This window comes from Ammospiza caudacuta, chromosome 8, assembly GCF_027887145.1.
Source record: "Ammospiza caudacuta isolate bAmmCau1 chromosome 8, bAmmCau1.pri, whole genome shotgun sequence".
NCBI classification, from domain to species: Eukaryota; Metazoa; Chordata; class Aves; order Passeriformes; family Passerellidae; genus Ammospiza; species Ammospiza caudacuta.
In genome coordinates, this window is record NC_080600.1 from 14,359,018 (window position 1) to 14,387,013 (window position 27,996).

Here is a 27,996-nt window from a genome sequence, read left to right on the forward strand (position 1 = left end):
TCACCAGAATCCTTTCACTCTGGGAGAGCAGGATTCTCTGGCTCAACTGGGAAGTGTCTTTTTCATTCAGCTAAAATGCTGTGCTTCCCAGCACTTACAGCACTCTCAAAACATATGGTTAATGTGTAAAAAATGTTCAGTAATATACATGTGCAGTTCTGTGGAATTCAGTCATTCCTAAGCCTTTTTGTGGTTTTGCCTTATTTGGAACACTTGCCTTAGACTCAAAAATGCTGCCTGTAGGGGTTTATTTTAATTGTAACTCCTAAAACTCATAATTTGCTATCATTATTGATACAGTTCATCCCAAAGCAATTTCAGTTCTGTGTGTGGACTGGGTGTTCTGTGCCACAAACCGAGCAGCGACTCGATACACGACTCTTTCATGTTTTCTTGGCAGTTAGTAAATAATACTGACTTACTGACTGATAAAAAAGATTTATTTGTTTTTAAAGCTACTCTTGAACTTCTCAGCTGCATTTTGTTGTTGCTAGAGAACAGCACAAGCATATCAGAAACCTTGATGAAACACAGAAAGTCTTAAACTGCAAGTGGCAAAGTTGACAAATCCCAGTTTTTCAGTTGACAAGCACTTCTGTTTGTCCTTTTGAAAGCCATCAGTGTTTGGTTCACTTCTCTTGGATACTTACAGGGAAGTATAGATCATTTGGAAAAGGTGTGACTGAAGCATACTTCTTGATTTTAAAAACCCTCTGACTTTGTGTGACTGAAAGCCCCATTCCTACAAAACAGCATCATTACAGAATTGCATTGTGCCCATATGGCTTCATTATGATCTCACACAATCTTAATGAATTTTAAATGGACTTACTGCAGCTGGACTGGCACAGCTTTAAATATAAAGAAATGAAAACAAATAAATGACCAGGAACTGCTGATTTCTTAACTGTAATTGGGCCACTGGTGAAACATGGCAGCAGTTGTTTTTCTGGTGATGATAGAGATCCTCAGCCTCTTCACATGGATGGAAGGCACCATTCTCCTAACCCAACATGACTGGTAGGCACTGTGCTTTGGAAGGTTTCATGGGAAATCCCTGGAATGAATAAAGCTTTTTTGAGTAACTCCTTGTGCTGGAGGCTTGACTGGAGGTTTGCAGGCACTTGTCTGTCTGTTGCCTTGCAGGGCATGACAGAGAGCAGCTGTGGCGTGAGGGTGGCCCAGAGGGGACTACCTCAGCTTGCTCACAGAGATTTTCACTGTCACCGAGCGGGCTGAATGTCAAGTCTAAAAGCCGTGCTGCAAAGTCTGTCAATTTAGTATTATACTAAACACTGGGCTACTGGAGAACTGAGCTTTTTAGAAGGAAAATGCTCAGCTATCCAGGAAATTTATTGCTCAACCTGGCATACCTAAATAGTACTCCAGCATCTTGGCTAGGAATCCATGGTTTTCGGTTTTTTCCTCTTCCTAAGTTATCATCAGCCATAGTAAAGGCACTGTGGGTAATAGGAAGAGCACATGTCTTATGAAAAGGTGGTAAAAAGCTTAGCCTACAAACCTGAGTATGTGTAACAGTTTGTGTGCTACTCTGGTGGTGGGAAAGACAAATAAAGCTCTTACTGTTAGCATTTAATGTGCAATTGTGCTGCTGACCATGAACTTAGTGTTTCTGTAAACAGAGTGACATTGTCCATGCAGCATTGTTGATGTGCTTTGTTTCCCCTCGAGTTGAACACAGAATCTACACTCTGATCTGCTCACTCAGAAATTGTTCACTTTTTACATTTAGTGCTTGTCTCCTCAAGCATATTGTCAAATGTTAGTGATGAAAGGTTTATTATGCAGTGTTTAACAGACATAATATTCTGTTCTAAACATCACATACTTATTTCCAACACAGCAACAAAAGAAATACCAGAAGATAAAGAGTTCAACTATCACAGTACAGTCATACATCAGAGGGTGGAAGGTGAGTTTCCTGTTACTGCAGCTGTCTCAGTTTGGAGAGGTAAGGAGCAGGTCAGAAAACACTTTCCAAGTGCACTGAGCCTCCTGCCTGTCACACCTTCTCTCCTTGGAGCTGTGGCTGTGCCATTGTTAAACACTCATGTTTGCTGCAGAAGAGGTGAGTTCAGGATACCTGGATGTGCTGCCTGGGCTATAAATCCCTGCAAACAGTGCAAGGGGGGACCACATTAAACCACTGGGTTATCCTTGAGGCATTTTCTGCCAAGGAATTGAGAAGGCCAGCAGCTCCAGAGAAGGATGCTCTGGGGCTCTGCCACTGGCCTTAGGAGAACTGTAGTGCTGGACTGACTTGGAAGAAACAAGTTGTGGTTGGCAGTTATTTTATGCTTAATAGGATTCTCAAAGAATGAATCATATTGAAAGCAGGATTTAAATAAAGAGTTTGGGTTGCCTGGGCAATTTGTTACTTGGGTTAAATCTTCAATTCTCCTCTGTCTGCTTAGTGGAGGAGCGAAAGTGTACTTGTGTTGAGAAAGTAGTTTATTGCTGTGGGCTTGTACTCTGCCTCAGTTTGCCACAACTTCTTCCCTGAGAGGTTTGTGTTTTGTGAAGGGATAATCATGCATCCTAGTAGATATTTAAGGAATGATGCTTTAATAGGAGGTAAAAAAATTACATTAACAGCTCACATGAAAGCAGCCATGATGCTCAAAGCAACTACTGCTGTCCATCTTCAGAAAAAAGCAATCCTGGGCTTCTCTATTTTCTTAGTAGCCTTTCTTCACCCTGCTAAAGGTGGCTTTCCCCTCTAGTTAGAGAAGAGAGAACTGCCTTTAGTTCTGGAGTCAGTTGCCTTTCTGTCAGACAGGGAAGGAAGGGGCTGCAGTTAGTAGCTATTGGTGTAAATAGTGTCTCCTGTCCAGAAGGCTTTAAAGTTTGCCAGCAATAAGGTAACGTGATTTGATTTTGCTGTTTTTTGGATTTTTACTTTGTCCTTATGATTATGTTTCAATGAGTTAAAAATATCCTTTCAATGTAACTATTGATGTGCTGTCTTTTCCCATGAGCATTATTTGAAGAAAACTGGATTAAAAGCATCATCTCGAGTTATGGCTTTCTGTTTGCCATTGGAGAGCAAGCTCTTTTGCAGGAGCATTGTGCATGAAAGCCTGGTATGACAGCAGCCTTTAGTGTGACCTAAAGCCAGGCAATTTACTTAGGATTTATTCTTTATTGCACTCTAAATGGATCAGACATTTACTGTATGGAGAAAAAAATATTGTTGCCATTGTGCAAACAGACATAGAGATATCCCAGGTAATGCAGCAAATTGGGAGAAAACTGAGCAGGGAACCAAGATCCCCCATCCTGCCACTCCCAGCCTTGCAGCACAGAATCTTCCTTGGAGCAGCAAATTTTAGGCTGGGGAGCATTTATGAATGTATTTGTTTGGGGATTTGGAGGCAATGTTTGTTTGGTTTTGCCTAGATTTACAAGTTGCAGTGCCCTACTTCAAAAATATTAAAAGCTAGTTAGTCAAAAAGAACATTTTAAATTGTTTGCAGGCTCGGAAACAACTTCGGGAGCTGAAGCATCTGAAGCGTTGTAATGAGGCTGCCACAGTAATTGCTGCTTACTGGCATGGTACCCAGGTAAGAAAATGGCAAGAAACTCTGCAGCTGTGTGTCCCCACGTGGAATGAAGAAGGATATCCCTCAGGATAGTTATCTGGGAATACTGTCGGTGCCTTAAACTGCTTTGACTGCTTAAACTGGTTTTTTTTTTGTTTCTCTTTGCTGCTAACATGTCATAGCTGGTGCAGTCTGGGAAGCTGGGACACGCTTTAATTTTTGCTGTTTGTAGTGACCGGTTACTTGCTTTCTTTCTTGCACCAATGGGAACTTGCAGTAACCTTTTCTTTCCTAAGCTTTTCTATATCCCCTTTCCAAATGCATCACAGGCACGAAGGGAACTGAGACGACTGAAAGACGAGGCTAGAAATAAACATGCTATTGCTGTTATTTGGGCTTTCTGGCTTGGATATAAGGTACTTCATGCACATATCACATGTCCCCCCTTCATTGCTCAACAACATCAGCATTTCATCACTATTTCATGGTGAGAATTAATGACTAATACAATTCACTCTTAAATAATAGAGCATGATCATCGATTCCTTCCATCTCCATTCATGCCACACCTAATCAATCTGATAGCATTGTGTATGCCAGTTTTTTGTAGAGTAGGAAATACTTTGCATGGCAACCAAGTACAGGTTTGCACTAACAAGCCATTAGACTAGATTAAAAATGACTGGACTGCAGTAATCTGAAATTAGGAAATGCATTTAACTACATGTCAATATGCAAAGTGTGGTTTGTGGGGGAGAGAAGGTTGGGGTTTTTTGCTGTGTTCCTCCCCATGCCCCCAACAAGTGCTTTCAGTGACACTGTGTTAGTGATCCAGTTGAGATTTTCACCACTTATTATAATCTGTACCCTGGGCAGTCTTCATCTACAAGTTCAAACCAACATTATTAAGTTTCATTAAATTCTAGTTATGATTGGTTTAATTGATTCTCCGGCTGTGATTTGCACCAGTAAAAAAAAAAATTCAATGACCACAAGTAAAGCAAAATTTTATGAGCTGATCTTTTAGCAGAAAATTATGTTAGTTTGCAATTCTCAACTTACAGCTCTAGAAAAATGCCAGGAATTTCAGCATCAGCTGTTTGTTTTCAGAAGCAAAGTCCCACTGAAAGATTCTTTCTAATCCCCAGCCTGTAGCTGCGGGTTATGTGAACATTTGAAATGCTGTTCACTAGAGGTCAAAAATATATTTGTTTCAATTAATAAATTCCTAATTTAGTTGAAAACCATAAATGCATTAGATTTCAAACATTTTTCAGTTGTTATTTATGGTTGTGGGTGTGTTGTTAGAACACCTTGCCAACTGGATGGAGAAATGTGCTCAAATTACATCTGGAGTATAATGCTGTGTTTGACCTTCGCTATTTTGGTATAAATCTATTAGATTTCCAGCAAAATGGCAGCCCTGGGAATCCAAACAAACATGTAGAGAACTTTCTTAATACTAGGGAGTCTTTGGAACTTTTCAGCTCTAGCTTGATATTTAGGAAATGGTATAATTTCACAGAAACACAGTTTCCTCTACATTTGATTAAACAGAATACATAGAGAATTTATTTTGTTTTTAACCAGAGTTCCTTTCACCAAAATATTGCTCAGTACTGCAGAAGAGATATTTGTTTCCATAGTTTTAAGATAGTCCTTTGAATTAAAAGATACATCCAGTGGATGCAATACTGTTAACCACGTTAAAATTCCTTATGTAAATGTTTAGTAGATTTGGATAATTTTTAACATACTTTAATAGTTATTTTTATCAACTGGCTCACAGGAATTTAGTGAATAATTGTCTCCTTTTTCCTTAACTATAAATAATCTAAATATAATAATATATATGAATATAAAGATAATAATCTAAATTGAATTAAGATTAGAAGAATAATTACAGTCTCTGATAAGAAAGACAACTTGTTATTGATGTGATCTTTTATCTTTAAATTGGGGAATATTTAGAACAAAAATTTTTAAAGTTATCATCAGAAGTTTCTTGCTTTACCCAAAAAACCCCCACAAACAAACAAAAATGAAACAAGAGTGAGCCTCGAGTACTCAGTTTCCTTCCTTTTCACAAGGTGGACAAATACTTAGCTTTGCACAGCTCTTGCTTTTACACTGCTGTGCAGTAGGAGCTTTTCTGCCAAGCAGATGAGTGAAAACATAATCTCTGAGTCTACATCTACTGCACATTAACCTTTCCAGCTGCACCAGAAGAGCATTACTGGCACAGGCTGGAACTGCTGCTGCACAGGTCTGATAGCTTACAGCTTGACAAGTGCAGATACAGGGCTAGAGCTGCTCTGACTGAGCCTGTAATACTGGAACTCTTCCTTGAGTGTTTTCATCAGATAACTGAACAAAAAATGTGCCGGTATCTCCTAAAATGCGACATTCTGTTAAGTTGCCCACACATGCCTCAAATTGCTTTCCTAAAATGGAATGATTGATGAAAGGTAGGAAGGTGCCTATCTCTTTGTACATGAGGAATGCACTAGGTTTGATGGCTTTACCCCTAATTCCACAGACAGACATTTTAACATGGAGATTTTAACATGGCTGGAGATGATTTATTTTTTTTTTAATACATAAAGATCAAAATAAAAAATAACCTGCAGGATAAAAGCCCTTATTACAGTGCTGGAAAGTCACCATGACACATAGTTTCAGAGCTGATTCTGTCCTGCCCAGGCACTTGCCAGTGGAAGAAGGGACTAGATAGTGATATTTTAGTAAATCTTGATTTTCACGTGCATCACTTTGATCGTGAAACTGCAGGCCAAGCCCTCCCATCAGAATCAACTCATGGGAGGTGTGCACAGAAGAGCAGAGGCTGGAAGGGCTGACAGTGAATAACAGGGCTGAATAACAAATTCCCACCTGTGCATGCCGCGTCAGCAGCAGCGGAGGCTTTTGGAGCCTCTCCGTGTCTCCGCACGGCTCCCGTGGCGCGTTGGGCGCCCGAGGCCGAGCGCTGCTCCTCCATCCATCCCTTCCCTGCCGGGTGTGGGAGCGGCGTTGGCGCTGTCTGCTCCGGGCTGTGTCTCTTGTTCACTCTCTGAACCTTTTAGGCTCGGAGGGAGCTGAAGCGCTTGAAGGAGGAGGCTAGGCGTAAGCATGCTGTGGCAGTCATTTGGGCTTACTGGCTTGGACTGAAGGTACTTTCTCCATCACTCCCCTCTGTCAACGTCAACTCAATGGAGCGTGGCACACCTTACTAACAATTAATAAACGAGCAGTTGTGTGGGCTCACTAGGAGGGATGGTTTCTTTTACACATTGTTTAACTTTGCCATGGACTTGGCTGAAAATGTCGTAAATGAAATTGCCTCACAGCAACATTGAGGCATTGGGGGATTTTTGTCAGCAGTCACAGGAAGACAAAAGTCAGATAAAAGGGACTCTATTACAGTTGTTGACTTTAAAAACTGACCTACCTTGGCAAAGGTCCTATCTGGAAAGATTACAAGGATGTATTTTCTTGTTGTGACCTCTGCTTGTTAGAATGGGAAGTGGGGTGGAAGTGTCTGACTCTCACTGCTGCTCACAGTAGACCCCTGATCCCAGTGTTGAGGAGGGCAGGGTGTAAAGCCAGTGGTCATGTCCTGTTGCCTCCAGCAGCCTTTTTGGGGCCTGGCATTGCATTACCTGTGGCTTGTGACAGCCATAGATTCCTAGAAAAATTGAGATGCACAAAAGTGTTTTGTTTTCCGTCCCTTGCTTTCAAGGACTGGTTGGCAAAAGAAAACACATCTGTAATCTGGAAAAATGTAGTTCTGCTCTGTAAATAGACTATGAAAATGGCATCTTCAGATGTTTCAGGTCTGCGCCCAAATGATTTACGTAACACAGTTTTACAGATGCAGTCCTGAAGAACTGCAGAAATCTGAATCTGTTTGGTTTGGCTGGGAATGACTTCTGCTAACAGGGATATTGTAGACTGGAGGGGTATGAAAGGAACAATTCACTCAACAATGCAGAGTTCAGGTCTCATATTCTTGTGATGAAATGGGAAAAATAGTTAGAAAACATATAATTATATATAATACATGTTCATTTATAAATGAAAAAAAAATCCATTGCAATGCATACATGGAAACCAGAGCTGGAAAATACAAAGGAGCCATTTTAAGAAGTCATTCTGCAGATCAGAATCACAATTTAGGTACTACTGCCAAAGTAGGTCTGTTTTTATGATTTTAAAACAAGGATATGTCCCTCCTGAGAACTCAGAGGCCGTTTTATATCAAACAGCAGCATTTAAATGCAAGCTGATTACTCCAAAACCTTTAAGGCACATTACAGCAGGAATACATTTCTGCAGTCTCTGGTTTTCAGTGAGTTTGTTAAATAGTGTAAGCTACATTTCCAATTTCCATCTCACCTGAAATACACGGATTTTTCTGAATAAGACTGTAGTCTGTCATTCCAATATATCACTGTTACCACAAGTAGTTTGAAGGCAAAGTGTTTTCACCCATGACATGTGAGGCTGAAGAATTAAAGTTGATAAAACCAAACTTGTGAGGGTTTTTGGTTTTTTTTAATTGTATGCCAAGTAGATTTTAATAGCATTTGTGGTACTTTCCAGATTTAGGCTTTTCTGGAGCAGCTTGCATTTCTCAGTGCTTGCTTTGCAGCCTCCCTGCAGCACCAATAGTATGCGTGGGTGTCTATTAGTCCCTTTCTTCCAAATTAATTTGCACACCTTGCAGCTCGCAAAGAATAATATAAAGCAAGATCATTAAGGAGAATCTATGGTGAGATTTGGGATGATTGTGGTTGGAGTGGCTTTGAGTGTGTTAATTACCATCCCTGAATAATTAATAAAGGATGTATTCTAATTATAGAGCACTAAGCCTTGCAGAAAAAGAGTGAATAAGAACTCTGATATTTTTTTTTTCTCATAAAGTGTTGAGGAAAAAAATATGCACTGAATGGAATTTGCATGGAATGATGATAGCTGAATGCTGCCGGTTTTGTTGGTGCATCTTAATGTGTAATTAAGCAAAATCTGTTTACCTGTGGGTGTATTTGTCCACCAATGGTGACAGATTTTTGCTTTCCAAGTGCTGGTTTATCTTAAAATGCATGAATTACTGTGAGGCAGAAAGGGGTAAATTTTTTTTTCTGTAAATTGAAGGGGATTTTATGCTATAGGTTTTCCTTTATATTCTGGTTACAGAGAAGCCAGCAACACTTAGTGAGTTAGCTAAAACCACTAAATTTTGCTCTGGGGTAAATTATGCAAAGCCACGATGTTTTCCCTGGGTTTTGCCCAAAACCCATAACAGGTGTGTTGCAGACTGTGCCAGAGTTTGCAAAGAAATTTGAGGGATGTTTCAGCTGACTTGAGGTGAGCCTGGGTGTCACATAAAACTGCAAACCAGTTGGGCTCTCCCTGACTGCCTTTTCTGAGTTTTGGTCTATGCTAATTAGCACTGATAAAATACAAAAGGCAAAACAAGTACTCTAAAATTTGCACTTCCAAGTATGTATTAAAAATTAATGTCACCTGCAAAAATTGTTATGATGATTACTTTTTTGATTTTTTTTTTAAATTTTATTGGTTTTCAAATAAATTTTGGCAGCAAATATCAAGCTTGCTGACATTAAGCAACTTTTGTGTTGATTCTCTGCTCTTACCAAGCACCAAAATCTTATTTTTCTTTTGGAATGAAGAATACTTGTGTGAAAAGAATTTTCTCATGCACAAGTCTGCTCTGCAAAAACAAACCCCTTTTTACTATAGCAAGCTCTGTATATTAAGAATTTTAAAGGAGAAAAATCTGAAAAATTCACCAGTTAACTCTGTAATTAACATCAAATAAGTGTCACTTCAGGCACAAGAAAATGGTATCATCACTGGTGATGCCTCACTTTTTCCAGTCCAGCTTTATGCAAAAGCCTTTTGAAAATAGATTCATCCTGTGAATTTGACAATATTTAAATAATTTGCCTTTTTGGAGGGAAGCATTTCAAATTCCTTGATAAGTTTGCAAATAATTGCACTCAGGTCAGCCGAGGTATCTTTCAGACATCGTGGCCCATGGTCTGCTTCACATAATTTAAGTGTAAGCAGGTGATGTTCCCATTTCAGGGAACCCTTTGCATGTATGTGTGCTTGTTTTAATGTTTTCTACCATAGAGCTTGTTAAAAAAGTACCTGTGCAAACAAATGCATTCTTTATATTCATTTTGAGGGTTTGTTTAACTTTCCAGGTCCGTAGAGAATACAGGAAATTCTTCAGAGCCAATGCTGGAAGAAAAATTTATGAATTTACCCTTCAGAGAATTGTATGTATATATCTGTAAAAAGTACATGTACATTTCCTGTATTTTAAGTTTTTATTTTCTATCAAATGTAGCTGTTGTGTTATGATAGTCTTTGTAAAAAAATGTCCAAGCACATGGAAAAGTGACAAATTAATATTCTGGTATTGTAGAGAAAGGATAGTGATAATGTTTGGAGATATAAGAATGGTACTAAGTATTTGCCACTCTTCTGTGATACCTAAATGTGCATTTCTCAATATACCTGCCTTTAAAAATCCATATTGTGGTTTATGAGAGCTGAGAGTTGCAGTTTGGTAACTGTGCTTTTTAATCACAGAGCATCTGCTTTTCCTTGCAAACTTCAATAACTCTGATATTCTAACGTTAATAAAACATCTTGCTTCAATTTTATTACAGATGCAAAAATACTTCTTGGAAATGAAGAATAAGATGCCTTCTTTATCACCAATAGATAAAAACTGGCCAGCGAGGCCTTACCTTTTCTTGGAGTCAACTCACAAGGAGCTAAAGAGGATTTTCCATTTGTGGAGGGTAGGACACATTCTGGTCCAGTCTGTGCAGAACTTCTTCTCGTGATTTTCAACAGTATTGTTCACAAAGGGTCTATTTTTAGGATGTGTTTCCTTCGATTCCAGCCAGGATAATTTTATTTCTTTGGAAGGAGTAGGTTTTTTGATCATTGCCTTGGCCTGTAAGGGATATAACTATCCTGGCTGCTCCTTTCTGGGGCTAGGCAGAGAAGTTTGCTTCCTGCCACCAGCCTGTTAATTAATAGCTTGTAATACTTGTGTCCAGGGCCAGGACTTAGACCAACGTTGGAAGTGCTGGGTGGAATTTTTTACTTATGAGCTGTGGTTAGCTGAAATTTGTTTTGGATCCTTGGACGGAGAGAACTGCGAGAATCTGTACGAGTGCTGATGGGATGTTTTACTGATCTTGTGGGCTGTGTTTTCTGTGAATTGTCAAGGAACAGTTTTTCTTTCTGAGCCTGCAAAACTCACCCTGTCAGCTGTGTCTTTTTCTTCCTCTGCCTACATAAACTTCCAAAATTGTGGAACTGTATGCATATTTTTGTGAACATTTTTAGCACACTCTTCCAATGAATGAGTCTCATAGATTAGGCTCATGTTCATACTTACAGGAGATGTTTTATATATTGTTTCTGATGTAATTCAAAAGTATCTAGAATGGGTGAGGAGATAAACACCTCCCCTGCTCGTTATCAGTGGCACGTAGGATGGAGCTGAATCACTTCAGAAGCATACAAAGAATGTGCATCTTGAGCAATGAGCAAACATTAGTCTGTGGTGCTGTGAGATTGGGAAAGATAATTTTATGGTTTGTTTAATATATCCTGTTTTGTAGTGTAAAAAGTACAGAGATCAGTTCACAGATCAGCAAAAGCTTATATATGAAGAAAAACTGGAAGCAAGTGAACTTTTCAAGGACAAGAAGGCTTTATATCCAGCCAGGTAATGACTGATTCTGCTGCTTTTAGTGTACAAGAAATTCAATATCCTTACACAGATTTGGGAAACTAAGCAAGATTTCATCTTGAGCAGGAAAGGGCATTTTTCTTGCTTGACAACTTCCCTCCATCATTTGCCTTTACCATCCTGAAAACTGATCTCAGTTAGAAGCAAACTTAGATGTTGTTACAGCCACTAGTCCTGTGATAGCAAGAACTTCTGCCCAAAATCCATGGTGGTTTGTTGTTCTAACCCTCCTTGACCCACTTATGCCTTACAAGTTTGGGGAACTTACAGGTAGGAACAACTTTCACCCTTTCCCCTCATTGCCTTCAGGCTGTTTTCTGCAATAATAAAGGTAGAGTGAGCTAGAAGGCTCTAGGTGACAATGTCACTCACTCCCAGGTGAGCTGTGCTGGGGAGCTCTCCTGTGTTCAAACTTAAAGTAATTTAATAGTTAGATACACTGGTGCATATCTTTTTGCAAAGATACTTAAAAGAAATTTCTGTTTCCATTTTTAAATTTTTTTTCTTTTTTTTTTTCCTTTTAATTATGTGAAATCTCTGCAAATAAGTATTTTGGATTCTCAGATTATTGAGTTCTTTAAAACTGACAGATTCTTGTCATTCCTATCTACAGAGCCAGCATTATTCAAAAAAGTGCAGTAGTATCTAATTTTATTTAAGGAATACACTTCTTTTGGTATGCAGTAAAACTGGCAAAGAGAGATATGATGTCCTTTATATAAGTTGGCTTATACTTTTTGAGTGAATACAAGTTTATAAATTGTGTTTTTTCTTGAAAACAACCGTCTTGTCCATCTCGAGGGAGTTTTCTCTTAGAAGCTGTAGTTTGAGCTGAGCAGGAACAAATAGAATGAGAAGCAAGGTTCAGCAGAGGGAGGAACAGGAATCTGCAAGAGTTTATGGGAACAGTTCCATGCATGGACAAGCTCTGCTTGTTGTTTGTGTGTTTCCTTGGTTTTGTGTCATTTTTTTGTTGAGACATTTCCTGTTTTCCTGTAATGGGCTCAGTGTACATTTCTCTTTTTTTCCTCTTCAGTAGATCACTTATTTATTGGCTATATATGCTAGCTTGTGGTTTATTCCTTATTTGCTTTGGGATGTCTTTTTATGCTGCAGGGTTTTGGGGCCTTTGGACTTTCCTATGAGCAAGCAGGTTTTCTTAGGTTTTAGTCAGTATGCATCTGCTCAGCATAGAGCTCCTTGGAAAGGAAGGAATTCTATTTAAGCCCATGGTTTGGTACTTTTTACACCAAGGCTGAACAATGAAATAACCTACAGCAAAATACATACACAGATATTTTTTAAAAATTTATATCCATATATATATTTATATATGTATATATATGAGAGTCATTTTTATCCAAGACATTTTTAAGTGGTATATGTGATAAGGGAACTGTTGATTCATTTTAGTTTTAGCTATGACTTGTCATCATTTTGTCAGGGATGAAGTCCACATGGAATCTACTCTTTTGCTGACTATGGTTTCATACTGCTAATTAATAAAAACCAAAAAACCCCAAAGCTCCAACGTGGTGGAAAGCTGGAATGCTTTCCCTGCCCTGCATTCATTTAGAAACATTTCCATCTCTTTTTGTCTGGTATTCAGAGCTGATTAGCTCCTACTGTTGTTTTGTTGGTTTTTTTTAATAGGCCTAAGGGTAGAGAAAATTACTGTATAAAGTTTCTGATTAATTAGTATGATAATGGTTCATAGGATGTGGCTAATTTTCTGTCTGCAGTATAATTATTTAAGGAGAAAGAGGGACTTGTGGGTACTAAAATTCCATATCCTTCCTCCTCTTTCCCATCTCTCTGTGTGCCAGAGATGCAATGGCAAAGGCAGCGGTGTTCCACATAATGCACTGGTTTCTCCTGGGCTCCAGTCTTGGCAAAGCTTTGCATTAATGCTTTGACTGAAGTTAAATCACCACTTTTAAAGTGATTTGCAAACGAAGCAAGCAGTGACAATTCATCAGTTCTTAGTCTGTAGTGAAGCCCTTATTTTAACACCCTGAGGTGTGTAAAGATGGGGGAGTTTGCAAGAGCAGCAGATCAGCAAGGAGCTGCTGCATGTTTCACAAACGCAGCAGATCTTGAAGGCAAGTTCATGTCTGTCACTGAAGTCCTGCCTGTCAGCATCAATAGTGTCTCACTCCTACTGGGGTTTTATTTTCTGCTTTCACAGAGGCTCTCACTGGGCGATTTCAAATTACAGTTGACTGCCCATGCAAGGATGTTCACGTGTCTGATATCCAAAGCAATTGGGGCCTATTTTGGTGATAACTTTCCCTTCATTCACCATCACTGAAAATGATATTTGGTGCATCTCCTCACGAGGCCTGTGCTGGTGTCAGGTTTGCTTCTTGCCTGGGGTTTGAGTTTAACTCGTGTTCCCTTTGCAGTGTGGGGCAGCCGTTCCAAGGGGCTTACCTGGAGATCAGCGAGAACCCCAAGTACAAAAAGCTCAAAGATGCCGTGGATGAAAAGATCATTATTGCAGAAGTTGTCAATAAGATCAATAGAGCCAATGGGAAGGTAATCCCATGCATTTGATTTATCCAGAAGGGTAGATAATTTTTTGGCACAAATACATTGAAAGCGAGACTCGTGATAGTCTGAGGATTTTTTAAATAATGCATATTTTTAAGGGCAAGACTGGAAATGTTGGTTTTATGTAACTTGGTGATTTTAAACACCTCTTTTCAATTTACATAATGATTACTAAAATCTTGTTTTGTGGTTTCCAGTGACTTTTCCAAACAAAAAAGGTATCTCATCAGCTGGTAACAGACTGTATTGTGTCACAACTAAATGTAATCTCTGTACTCGGCTAAGATCTGCTATTTGCCAATTAAAGAAAATAAACATTTGGAGAGTATCTTACTCAAGTGTTTAGAAAACTGAATTTTTCAAAGTCCACACTGTCAGTCAAGCTCTGATTATCAAATTTTATTATCTTTTAAAATTATGAGTGGCATACTCTGGTAGCTTTACCTGTCTTCCAAAGCTCTTTGGAAGGAAGAGGCAAGTTTCTTGTATCATTTGAATAAAGCTGTTAAATATGGGGGGGTACCTTTTTATTCTGCCAACATAGAACACATTTTGCATTTAAATTATACTTATTAAAACAGGAAGTATTATTCTGCTTTAGTAAACGTAATTGCTTTCACTGTATCTGTCTGAATATTAGAAGCAGTAGATGTCAACTTCTCAGATGTAGATGTCATTTGTGCATTTCCAGGAGTGAAATTAGGTTGCCCATTGTTGATGCCAAGTTAATTTTCTGGTTTAGAAGAAACTAATTAAATGAAGACAATATCTTTCCTGTATTTTCATAGGCTACAGCTCTCAAGATTAAAAAAAAAAAAAAAAATGAGCTATGGTTCTATGTGCTTAAGGCAGCTCCTTCTTAATTTTAATAAAGATTTTATTCTTTAAAAGTTTACAGGAGAAAAATGTGTATGTGGATTAAGTTCTCATTTCTCTTTCTTACTATTTTCTAAGACAAATTTAAGAACACACATTTCATGCTTTAAAAATATTTGTCTTTTTAAAATAGGAATGCTTATCCTCCTAAAGGGTAATTCCAAGAGATAAAGGGAGGAGAACATAACTCTGAAAAGTACTTATGCGATTTGTGTTGCTCTGCATCGTCGTTTGGTGAATAATGCTCAATGTAGAGACTTAGTGTGTGATGATTTTCCTGGAGATTTAAAGAGCATGAGAAATGAGGTTATCCTGATTTGCATAGTTTCAGAGTTTGACTTTCAGAATTTTACAGCTGTAAGCCAGTAATTAAAGGAACTGTTTATACCTAAGCATATGTGCCAAAATGAGCTAAGCTTCTCAGTCTATAATTAGACACATAAATAAATCTGACCTGATTTTAACTGATCTGCAGCTTTTACTGAACATCAAATGTTCACATTTGCTAATGTGGGCCAAACTTTTTAACTCTGTGAACTCCTTGGAGTCTTAGTAGGTGCTCAATGAAAACCATCTCTTCCTCATGTGGACGATGATCTGCATTTTTGCATTTTCACAGGCTGCATCCAGGATTTTCTTATTAACCAAAAACAACGTTCTGCTCGCGGATCAAAAATCTGGGACTATCAAGTCAGAGGTTCCACTGGGAGATGTTACCAAAGTGTCCATGAGCTCCCAAAATGATGGATTCTTTGCAGTGCACCTCAAGGAGGTTGGTTACCACTCCATCACAAAATAATATGTTTGGTGTGCAGCAATGTGAAACCTGTTTGTTAATTATCTTGTAGCATTAAACCAGAGGGGTTTAGCTTGTAGGCTTAGAAATTTATTGAACTTTGCCATAGCTGAAAAAACCTTTGATTTAAAGCTACTGAACCCAAATGAGAACAGTTTATTACATTATGAACGATCATTTAACTGTGAAAATCAGACTTGTTTCACTGCAGTCTCTTCAGGATCAGAGTTTTCCGCTTGTAATATGGTTCAGGTGCCTTGTGCCAGTGCTTTCCTTACATATACTGGTAGAATATTTCTCTCTTCTTTATGGGATGCCAAGAAGTCTACATTGAGACACAGTTAATTTGTTACCCAGTTCTAAAAAGCTTAGCTCAGTGCTATATTTGCCTCACTGCACTGTAACCATTGCTCTGCTAAAATCATTAAGCTGGCATCTGTATTCTAGCCTAAATGAATCTGAAGACTGTTATATACAGTGTCTTTTCATACTCACTGCCATCATCCTAATCCTGGCGTTGGCAATTTGCTTTTGTTCCTTTCCACAAGTATTGGAAGCTTGCTGTGATGTATCCAGACAAGGGATACAGAAACACTACACTTTTGTAGGAAAATGAAGATGACCCTCCTATAGGACCAGAAGGGATTTTTTTTTTTTTTTTCACTTTTCTCACCTGATTTGTAGATTATTTGGGTGCAAATGGTATTTTGATCCTATACACTGCAATCCCTATTTAATTTACAAGACAAAAGATTGTCATTTCCTTAAACTGGGAAGAGAAGACTCCTTGTAAACCCTCCTGCTTGGCTGCCATTTAACCACACTCAAGGTTTTGGTAGTCCTAACTGTTTTCCTTCCTGTTTCAGGGTTCAGAAGCTGCCAGCAAAGGAGATTTCCTGCTCAGCAGCGATCACCTTATTGAAATGGCCACTAAACTTTACCGCACTACCCTCAGCCAAACCAAACAGAAGCTCAACATTGAGATATCTGATGAGTATGTTTCTTGTTTGCTTAAGAGTACATTTGCTTCAGTGCAGCATGCTAAAAAGTCAAGTATCTGGTGTCAGAATAACAAAACACTGTTGTGTAGCTAATACTTCTTTTCTCCTGACAGAATACTTGTAAAGAAGGATCCAGTTTTCAGTGTGTGCTCTTTTATAGTATTCATTTTGGCTTTTACGTCCCTGAAAGTCATTACAGAAAATGGGCTTTTGTTAAAGTAGTTTCAAACAGGGCTGTGAAGCACAATTGCTGCTGTAGAAATATCAAGAGTTACTACATTTGAGAGAGCAATTTTGCATGTGACTGAAAAGTTCACAGATTACTGTGAGATATTTATAGATTAGAGTGGACACTAGGTGCCAAGTTCTTCTGAAAACAACCCAGAAAGAATACAAAGCCTGTCCCCAATCCAGTGTAGGTTTATGAAGCTCTCTCTTGTGAATTTTTAACAACCTATTGTTGGAGGGTTTTGGTTGTAAAAAAACTTTGTTTAATGAAAAGTCTGCATCTCAAAATAATATTTATTTCTGATTGAGACAGTTTCAGATTTTGGTCCTAAGTAAGGACTGCCCTTGCGGTGTTTTTTAGCTATGGAATAATGGCATTTTTTGTGAGCTCCTAAAGTTTGCTGAGTAAGAGTCTCCCACTTAGTCCACCATTGCCATGTGCCACTTTTGTTCTGTGAAGTGGCCCCTCTTTTCAGTAATGTTGATTAGGTGGATTTATTCACTTTGAATAAAGAAGAAAAATTGGAGCCCTTTAACAATGGTGAAGTAAATTTCCTGTAGGCAAAAACTGAACCATTTTATCTGGCTACACCATACTCTGTGTGTTTTAGAGTAATGATAGTAGGTACAGTTTGTATCTGTTCAGATTTGAGGATTTATTAAAAGGCTAATTTTGCTCTTTCCTTGAAAATAAAATCTGCCATTTTCCTTTGTTCTGTTACCAGATGTCATTTAATTTCCTCACGAGTATGTGTTTTTTAGTCTCTAAAAGAGTGTGGCTATCCCCAGTAAGTTTCTAATTTAAGGGGGGCTACAAAGGCATAAACTACTAAAGCTAAGTTTAAGCATGCATTGCACTAGTCTGGACAGCCTTCTTGCCTTAGGTCTGGAAAACAGCCTGCTTTCAGGGAGTCTTGCTTCTTGGGATGTGGTTTTTGTTTCTTCTCTTGCAGATTAAAAACACTCATGTGTGTACTGCTATTGAGTTTATCCAGACTAAATAATTTTCAGCTGTTCGCAGTCCCATCTGTGCTGATGATGAAGTAGGAATCTTCTCCCTGCTAGAGTTTAGACACAAGCACAACTAGGAATTGAGGAGAAAATGTGGCCTTATTTTGACTACTCTGCTTTTTGGGAAGAGAGCTGATATAAGAGTGCTGTTGATGCAGGGCTCTTTTGAGGAGGAGACACACCATTCACAGGCATAATGTCGGAACAGTGGCTGTAGGAAAATGCAGCATTGCTGACAAGACAATAGCTGTAGGAGCTGCACACATTTTTGGGGTGCAGCTCTTAGTGCTGCACCCCAGAAATGCAGTGCTGAGCAAGCTCTGAGTGCCTGGGCTGTGCAGCAGGAAAGCAGGACCCAAGGGCAGCTCGGCTCAGCAGAGGCCACTTCCTCCCCTGAGCTCTGCCATCAGCTTGATTTGTGGTTTCCGGCTGCAGAGCAAATTCTTTGAAGTTTTTGGCCTCTGCTGGAGGACTTTTTAAGGATGCTAAAAGGGAAAATCGGCTGTATTACAAAGGACTTTTTAGGTCAGCAAGCACTGCATGTGAGCCAAGAGGCAGCACTGCCTTGCTTATTGCTTTTAATCTCACTATCCAGATCTGTGAGAGGTTTGAGGCTCCGCAGGAGCACGTTGGGTTTTTGTGGTGGTGTTTTTTTTTTTAAAACAATTCTCCACATTCAGTGAAATTTCCCTTCCAGTAAAAAGTGAAGAGTCAAATCCAGATTAATTTGCCCTGAACTGTAGAAAATGTCTAAATTTGGAGATTGCTGGGCAGGAAGTGACTTTTCCCAGTTGCCGAGCAGGGGGCTATAAAGGCTGACTAAGGATTAGACATATGAGAGCTGCTGAAATACCAGATGTAATAAATTAAGCATAAATCAAGAAGTAGAGAACTCCCAATGTTGCTGCAGAAGTGTTGAGCTTCCATGAAAACAGAGAAGTCCCTTTGGCCAACAGTGAAGTAGTTGGAAATTGTCTTTGCTGCATTTCTGGTACAAGAGAAATTCTGTTTCAAATTGCTTTTTTTCTAAAGGAATAGCAAACTAACTTGTAAAATGTCCACAGTTATAGGCCAATAGCAATCATTAAGAGATACAACCTGAAGGAAATTCTAGCCATACCATAACCTATGGCTTTTTTATCTATCCCCCAACTCTTTATTATTAATACAGAGTTGAAAATTATATCTTTTGGAGTGATGCTTAGAACCAACAGGAAAAGGCTTCTGCTCCTCATATGTCTTTTTTTTTTTTTTCTCTCCACACTTAACTAAAGTTTTTACCATTCCCTCTCTTAGGTTCCTGGTCCAGTTCAAACAAGACAAAGTGTGTGTGAAGTTCATACAAGGCAGCCAGAAGAATGGCAACATCCCAACATGCAAGCGAAAAAACAATCGGCTTCTCGAAGTGGCTGTCCCTTAACTGCAGCTGGTGACTCTCCCTTTCATGGACTTGTTTCTTTGTAATAGTGCAATTTTAGTGGTTTGGTTTTGCTATTTTTATCCTTTTCTGGAGCTGTTGATGGCTAATAGCTTTAGAAACCCTTGGCAAAACATTGGATTGATTGACTTGGAAATCTTTTTGTTCATGCCAGAGTTTTAACCCTCAAAACGCAGATTTTTATCCGGTGAGGCATTTTTACCAGCTGGCACATATCTGTCATACAACCAATCATTCTCTTTGTTTAGCAGCCATATTTTAGTGCAGCATATCATAAACCCACATATTAATGGTAACTTACTCGTATTCCTTAGTCTAGAGATCTGTTTAACAGGAATTATACATGGCCTTGATGCTGGGTGGCCATTTGTGCCCAGTGTCCTTTTATCCCAAGCTGTCCAGGTGTCTGTCAGGCTCCTCATGTCCTGCCCCTGTGCAGACCAGCAGAGCAGAGGCTGATAAAACAACTCCTGCAGCTCACACCAGGACCTGTGTAACTCAACCTTCCGGTCAGTGCAGCACAGAGACATCTAATTCTGCAAAATAGAAGGAATAGATGATTGCACAAGCAGCTACATGCATAATTTTATAGTTAAACATGCAGAGATTTTGAAACAGCATTTTTAATTAGGTCAGATGTTTTTAATGACTTTATAAAGTAGAGATCAGCAGAATTAAAGAAGCTTTTTCTTTTTTTCACAAAAGCTATAAAGTTCAAGGCATATTTTCTGTTCTGCTATTCTTCTTTTAAATTATGAGTTAGGATTAGAGCCTGAAGAATGCAATAGTATTCATAACACAAGTAAATGATAGTTATTTAAACAGTTAGTTATCAAGTGAAAGGTTTGAGCCTTTCTTTTAAATATTGGCATGTACAATGTGCAATAAAACATACGTGACATTTTGTGAGATTATTTATAATACACTTTTGTGTGGAAGAGAGCAGATTGGTGCAGACTGCATAGACAATGTAGGGGTTAAAATAGATCTGTGTTGTTAATTTGCAGTTTATAGAGTGTACACTACAGTTGTCAATTTGGGAAGAATACTTAGAATTAAAAAAAAGGAAAAAAAATCCTTAATTTGGGGGTCTGTATATAAATTGGTATTATGGTAATAAAACTGTTCTAATTCTGTGCTGTTTGGTACTCCTATGTTATAACCATATTTTTGTACTCCAAACTATTTTATATAACTCGTGTGCCTGATGTAAATGCGTGCACAGAAAATACAATCAAGGGCCGCATTATAAACCTTCAGTGTAACTGAATGCACTTAATCTTTTATAAGCCAGAAGCATTAGCTGAAATCCTTGAGAGGAGAGATGCTTTTCCAGAGGGAAGGAACTGCTCACGTGAAGGGTTTGTGGGATGTGACTCTGTGATTTGTGGAGAAAGCGCCTTGTATTTTTGCAGTCTGATATAGGACAGATTAAGACCCTGGCTATCTGATGTGCAGTGCTGGAAGTCCAAGCATAAATAAAAGAAAGAGAAAGAAAAGTTCAGAGTCTCCTTCCTCTCCCGGTGGGGATGTGATGTAGCACTCGTGGTGGTGATGTGACGAAGGCTCCTCTGGATAGTTCAAGGTTAAAACAGTGTTTACTGCAATAGGTGTTCAAGTGCTAATGGTTATTAGTCTGAAAAATACAACTGTTTGGGTTACACCACCCTCTGCTTTGGGATTAAATGGTTTTCCTATGATTTGGGTACAAAGCAGTTGTTTTAACAGGATGCTTCAATGTTGCTGTTAAAAGTCCATACGTGTGACTTTGAAAGGTGGGAATAATCAAAATATGTATTTCCCAAACTGACAAAAAGCTGCCTCTTCCTCATAGTTGTAGTTCAAACCCTTCTTCTAGTAAATGAGTCAGGTTAATAGTTTAATAAAATTTAAATAATTTTACATGTATTGCAATTACAGATGCTTGCGAAGGAGATTTTCGAATTGATTTGTGATGCAAAATTATGGTCCTTGAAAGGAATTATTCCATTGCCTTAAGAAGGCAGCACATAATGATTACAATGTGGCATTTAAAACTCCTAAATCCTGTATTAGAATTTCTGCTTGGGGAAGATTGGAGATTTGGTTAAACTGTTCACTCTCTTGGAAACCTTACAGTAAGAACCGCATGAAGAAAATTATAAAAAATAATTTAAAAAAATTAAGGAAAACAAACATTTGAAATCGGATGTAATTCTGTAGTTTCTTGCAGGTAAGAAATGGGAGAGTGTGGATTAAGATCATCTGGATGTGTGGCCCATGAAACTAGGGTATTACAGGATAGTATTATGATTTTTGTCCCATCCCAGTATGCATCCCTTCTATTTTATTGACCTTTGCAGCAAGTCATAATAGCCATACCTGCAAAAGACTGGAAGAGGGACAAACTCCTCACCTTGGTTTCTCTTGTTTCCTTTCTTTTTCTGGACTCCAACAATTTCTACCTTGCACATTAGCTGGTACTTTGTGACAATTATCTTTTGACTCTTGAATACTTCTCAATGTACAGAGCAAGTTTTGCTGAACATGAGTTACTAGATAATGCTCAGAGAGCCATGGTATCTTGCTGTTTAGATTTGGATGTTGAAAATAAAAATGCAAGGTCACTTAACTACCTAGCTTTTTTTTTTTTTTGTCCCTTCTGTTTTCTTTTATCACTGTCTGTCAAATGGAGTTGTAAAGAGAAGAGTATTCCTCCTATGGTGCTAACCTTACTTTTGCATCCTTTTACTTTGTAACTGCTATTATTTCATCTCAAATCTGGGCAAGGATCATTAAGAAAAAAAATTGATGCATGATGCTTTCTAGAATCAAATAAAATTCTGTTCTTAGACCTATATTTTCTCTATATCCGTATCTTTCTTACTGTGAAAAGAGCAGGTGACTGGGTTTTAGATTAATTGTACACAACACTGGTGTGTGACATGAAGAAAGAAGAAATTTTTATTTTGTATGTGATTCCTTAAGAGGCAGCCTCAGTGATTCACAGTAACGTTTTTCAGTCCTTTCCTCATCATAATTTTTGCTGAAAATTCTACAAAATCAACTTTTCTAACATTAGGTTTTAGACCAATTTGCCTGAGAACAATATTATAGCCAGTTAAACCTGGTTTTTAAAAATGGCTTTGTGCCCCAAACCTGTCATATTCCATGTGTTATGTCTTGTGATCTGTTTCCTCTCCTTTTGTGCTTAACAATTCTATCCTGATTGTTTTTTAATATTTTTGTTCACCATACAAATTATGGAAGAAACTAAAATGTAAAATCAAGAAAAGCATATTCAGTTTTAATTTGTGTTCCTTTCCTTTGGCAAAATGAAAGCCTTTTCTGCGTTTCTGGGGGGGGAAAGGAAGACTGAATTCAAAATTTTTATGTGAAAGGAGAAAATTTTCCCTCAGTCTGTGTAAATGTCACTGTTAATTCTTAAGTTTTTAGATCCTAGATCTTGAAGAACACATCATATTTTCCATATTCTGTAGGAAATGATCATGATTATTTTTAAAGGATTGCCCTGTAGTGTGATGGTGACGGGAGATGGGCACACCTGTGCTGCTTTGGGCATTAGAACTTCCCAACAAATGTTTCAAAGACAGAACTGGACAGGAGTCTGGGGATGCCGAGAACTTACACCAATGTGGAGCAATGTGAATTTGAGGGAATCTCTAGTATGACCAACAAATGAGTTCTGACCCTCCTCCTGGCTAACTTCCCTCCTTAGTGTAGTGTTTTTTTGCTTACGCAAACAATTACTATGAGTGTGAGGGGAAAATTGTTTGCCAATTGTTGTAAAACTCCTCAAAGTGATCAAAATTTTCTGGATACTGCTTTGGTATGTCACTGTCCCACAGCATTCCAGATGACATGCAGCTGAAGGTTGGTGTCATGCAGTGTGATCTTGCAGCCATTCCAGCCCAGGATTTGGGGGTTTGCACTGCAGACCTGTCTGTCTGCAGTTGTGTGATCTGCTCAGGAGTTTCAGGAGACTTAATTGTGGCAGTGACATCCTCCTCATGTGTCAGTCCCACTTACAGTGACACTTTCCATGTTCTGACTCACTGGAGTGTTTCCTCCTTGACTTGAAGGTAAAGGGAGGTTTAGTCCATGGGAAAAAAAAAAAAAAATTAATTGGCAGAGGAGAACTTGCTTCTGCTGAAATATTGAGCAGTAGGTGTGAGCAGTGGCTGCTTTAAGCACAGACTGTTCAGACATGGCCAGAACTGCCACGTTCTGTCTCACAGGGTGACTCTTCCCACAGCACTCCCTCAGCAGCACCAGATCTCTCTCCCTTTCCCTGGGCTTCTGAAGCAGAGTGGAGAGAGGATTGTGGAGAATTTACAGTTGCTGTCAGTAATTGTGGAAATGTGTTTTTATGTAGGTTTGGGCAGATTTGCTTTGGGCAGTCTCAAAAAAATAGCTGGAATGCAGAGGAAAAAAGTAATCCTATGAATTTGTTGGTTTTAAGTAAACACATTGCTATTTTATGTTTGGCTGTGTTTGTCTACAGTAAACTAGTGCTATTTAAAGAATTGGGATTCTGATATCTACTTAATCTCATTATCAGCTACAACCAGTTCTGCTCCTGTTCCCTTCCACCCATGGATGGATTGAGTACTCAGACTTTAACTCAAAATGAGAATGAGGACAGTCTGAGACCATGGAGTTAACTTTGCTTAGAAGCAATTGATGAAACTGAGTCCTGAAACTGTTAAGAAAACAGATTGGCTCTTTCCTTCATTCTAAACCTTTAAACCATTGATATCTGGCTGTGGAGTAATCAGGCAAAATGATGAAGCATGAGGCAAAAAAGGCTTTATATGCGAATGAAAAGAAACCTCAAAGAATCTGGATCTTGTTTCTTAATAATTCAGCTGGTTTCCAAGGTTGCTCCCTACACTCAGCCCAAGGTAATGATATCTTTGCTGTGTCACATTTTGCTGTTTATGGTATCCAATTATTTTAAAGAACACCAAAACCTAAAAAACCCAAAAATAAAAAGAACACCCAAACAGCTAAATATTTTTGTGGCCATGGAATGTTCTTCTCTGGAAACATGGCAAAGTGCTGGGGATCTGCAGGGAGTCATGGAGGAGCCTGGGACTTCACTGGCCACTTTCACCTTCACCCTCTGAAACACTGAATGCCTTTAAGCTCTTCTCTGAAAGTGGCACCTGGTGGGTTTTTCCACAGTGAATGGGGAATTTTACTGCCTGGCAATGTCCTCTCTGCATATTATGAATTCTTTCCCCACCAGTATCTTGATACTGCGTGGTCTTTGAGATGCTGGATGATGTTTCCTGCTCTGGCTCACATCTGATTTCCTCCCACCCTGTTCCCTCCTGCCTTTGACGTTCCCTGCAGTGATAAAGGGAGGCAAGTATCTCCAGGATACAGCAACAATGTATTCTTTTAGATTATTCCATTATCTACCACTGCATCTTGGCACCTTGGTTGCAGCTGAACATACAGGAAATGTTTTATTTCCCTTCCAAGAGCTGTTTCCAACGAGAGATGCTCGAGTTACCTTGTTAGCTGTGTGGTATCACCAGTATTTCCCAAAACTCTGACAAAAAGCAAACCTGAAGCCTGAAACATGAAAAGCTGCTGTTGCTGTGTGCTCTGTCTCTTCCTGTTAGAGGAGAGATCTCCTCCCAGTGATGCTGTGATGAGTCTCTGCTGGTTTAATTCACTGCACGAAGCCTTCGAGGTTGCTGTGCGTGCTTCTCCTGGCTGGAAAAAATGGATCCATCAGAATATCAAACAGGCAGTTTCAAACTGTGATGCCAAAAGGAGGGAACTCATTTTTAACTGATGCAAAGGAGCGTTAAATAGCTGTGAATACACTCAGGTATCTCTTTACTTGCTAGCATGCTGTATAGCTATGGGAAGGAATCTTGGCATAAGTTTAAACACGGAGACTCAAATTGGAGATGTTCAAAGCAATTCTGTCTGATTGATTTCCCCAAAAGCTATTGATTGTTATTAAAAATTAAAAATAAAGCCCAAAATTTGTGGCTGAGCTTGCAGTGGAAGATCCTAAATTTTCATTACATCAGAAACTCCTTAATATCATATGGGGATTGTGGCCTTGTGATGGCAGGTTCCTGAGTTTTCATTAATTGTTCTGGGGATGATTTAAAAAAAGAATAATTATTTCTGATAAAGAAAAAGGGCATTTGTTCTAAAGATTTGTGACACTCGGTGCCATGGTTTAGTTGAGGTGTTAAGGAATGGGTTGGACTTGATGATCTTGAAGGTCTCTTCCAACCTTGTGATTCTGTGAACAAAAAGCAAACCTACAGCAACATAAGTGTAGGAATGTTTCCAGCTCATAGTCATCCCATTAGGAGCACGGAGTTGTTCTCCTTGACCCTTTATTTGAGCACTATTTAGAAATGTTAATATGACCTGCTGTCCTGCATGTGACTGACTCCAGGGATGTAGAGTTGATCCTACCTGTGTGGTTTTCTTCTGCTGGTGAGGAGGCAGAGTTTCTCAGGGTAAAACAAACAAAACAGCAAGAGAACAAACTGGAAAAGGAAAACGGGGACTGTGAACCATTCCATGCTTCAAGTTTCAGTCCTGCAGAATCATGGAACAGTCTGAGTTGGAAGGATTAAAGATCTCTAGTCCAATCCCTGCTTTGATGAGCAGGACTTGAACTACATGAGATTGCTCAGAGCCCTGTCCAATGTGACCATCTTCAGGTTTTCCTGTACAAAGAGGGTGAGGAAAACCTTTTCAAAGAGAGGAGAGCATCTTTTCCAGCTGTCAGACCCTGAGATGCTGCATCCAGCCAGGGTGGAGCAAAACTAGATTTGATCTCTTTTTGGTTACTGTGCTAGTCCTGATCCATGGTGTTATTTGGAGGCTTCCCTTGTCTTTGTGGCTTTCTCCTAATGTTTTGCACTCCCAGATATTCCCTTCCCTCACATTGCCCCAGTGTGCCCTGCTCAAGAGGTCTGTCTGTTTCTCCAAGGTCTTGGTCGTACTTGTACAGAATTTTCTAGAATCTGATGTAAGGAGGGGCATGAAATTCTCTCAGAAAGAAAAGCAAATCCAAAGCAGGGCATGGGTAAGAGGCACTTGGAAAAGGTGCACGAGTTGCCAGGCATCAGGAGCTTTCTGTGACTGCTGAATTGCAGCACCAGGGTTTAGCTGCTTTGGCTCTTCGGTCTTGAGGACCTGGGCTCCAAAACCCACATATCAGGACTGGTGCCTCACAGGGAGCTTGTGAGGTCTGGCAGGATCTTTTGGAGTGTGTCACTGCTTAGTTCAATGCCAACAGCAACCTGAATGAGCAGGAAATGTGTTTAGTGGCAGCGCAGCACTGAGGAAATGCTGTCCCTGCAAAAGCAGTTCCAGGGCAACTGCTTTTGGTGTCCTCAGCTGGAGTGTGTGAACATACATGCTTCAAAGAAATTAAAATGGGGGGGAATGTGGACATCTTCCACCTGGCACATGCACTGGATGTCACTTCTCACCATCTAAGGGATGTTGTCATGTTGTTCCTTGAAGATTGTGTTCTTGTGGAAACCATACTTCAAGTTTCTTTGTTCTTCATTTCTTGGATTGTTGCATTTGCAATATGGCATAGAGGTCACTTGGTTTTAAGGATTCATCTTTTTTCTCATGAAGAAAAGGTAAGTTTACACATTTTTGTTTCTTTTTTGAGTAAACTGGCTACTAATGGAGTTGAAAACCATTCTTAGTCTTTGGGGAAAAAAAAAAATGGATCCTAGCAACTAGAAGTAAGACTTGTATCTATAGCTATTTCTTGCCTAGAAATGGCTGGAAATGTAAGATGGAGGCTATGGTTTCACATTTCAGCATGAGCTGAACCAGCACGTTCCCTGCCACTGCAGCACCATGGTCTGGCCCTTCCTGGACCCTTCAGTGAGCCAAGACTGTGGGCTGCAAGGACTGAGAAGTGACCCTGTGACAGGAGCTCCCTGGGGGATGCAGGTCCCTGTGCCAGGTGGGACAGGGGAGAGGACATGGGATCTGTGACTCTGGCTGGGCGTGATGCACAGCCAAGCACTGGGATAGCAGTTGTGCTTCCTGCAGCCATGGCAGGTGTCAGGGACTTCATCAACTCTCTTCGAAGACACTGTGTGTCAAAATCTCAGGTTTTCTGACTTAAGATAGGCACACATCCCAGAATTCTTCCAGCCATTCTTTGAAAACACAGAAAGGAGAGGAAGCAGTGGGTACAGATCCCACTGCAATGTCACCATCTCAAAGCATGGTTCAAAGTCTCTCTGTGCCCTGGTGCTGACTTTGTTACAAACCAGTCCTGGGGTTGCACAGCACTGGCTGGGCAGTGCTGGGAGCAGCAGGGCACACGTGCTAGTGAGCCCAGCACTTGGCAGCCATGCAGGGAGGCCAGACGTGTGAGGCAGCAGGCGGGGAGTGCAGCCCACTGTGCCATTGCACCACATCCGCCTGGGTCACTCAGGGAAATTAGGGATGAACATTAAATTAATGGCTGCATGAAACCTTCCCCCTCCCAGACGATGACAAAATTCTCATTGGCTTTGTGGAGGCCAGAACCTCTCCCTGTTCTCATGTAGGTTTGCTGTGCGGACACCGAGCAGCTCATTGCAGAGCTTCCAGCTGGGATCATAATGTCATTTCCTCTGCTATTTCCCTGGATTCCTTTTTCATATGTTCCCATTCCCTCCTCAGGCATGCTGAAGGACTGCTTTGCTAATTTGCAATTTACTTGC

General features: G+C 39.6%; 1 protein-coding gene across 5 annotated transcripts in view; it reads left to right on the forward strand.

The window, feature by feature from the left end:
* The window catches only part of MYO1B (myosin IB), a 109,250-nt gene extending 87,310 nt beyond the window's left edge, over positions 1 to 21,940 (forward strand). For 3 of the 5 annotated variants that reach the window (XM_058809108.1, XM_058809107.1, XM_058809106.1), the window contains 11 exons: positions 1,865 to 1,933; positions 3,498 to 3,584; positions 3,893 to 3,979; positions 6,647 to 6,733; positions 9,797 to 9,871; positions 10,268 to 10,402; positions 11,237 to 11,343; positions 13,773 to 13,905; positions 15,416 to 15,568; positions 16,459 to 16,586; positions 19,129 to 21,940. In XM_058809108.1, coding sequence (XP_058665091.1) covers positions 1,865 to 1,933; positions 3,498 to 3,584; positions 3,893 to 3,979; positions 6,647 to 6,733; positions 9,797 to 9,871; positions 10,268 to 10,402; positions 11,237 to 11,343; positions 13,773 to 13,905; positions 15,416 to 15,568; positions 16,459 to 16,586; positions 19,129 to 19,252 — 1,185 coding nt within the window. In that variant the 3' untranslated portion in view covers positions 19,253 to 21,940. The remainder of the gene's footprint in view (positions 1 to 1,864; positions 1,934 to 3,497; positions 3,585 to 3,892; positions 3,980 to 6,646; positions 6,734 to 9,796; positions 9,872 to 10,267; positions 10,403 to 11,236; positions 11,344 to 13,772; positions 13,906 to 15,415; positions 15,569 to 16,458; positions 16,587 to 19,128) is intronic. The other 2 variants (XM_058809109.1, XM_058809110.1) reach the window with 2 other exon arrangements.
* Positions 21,941 to 27,996: the final 6,056 nt, after the last annotated feature.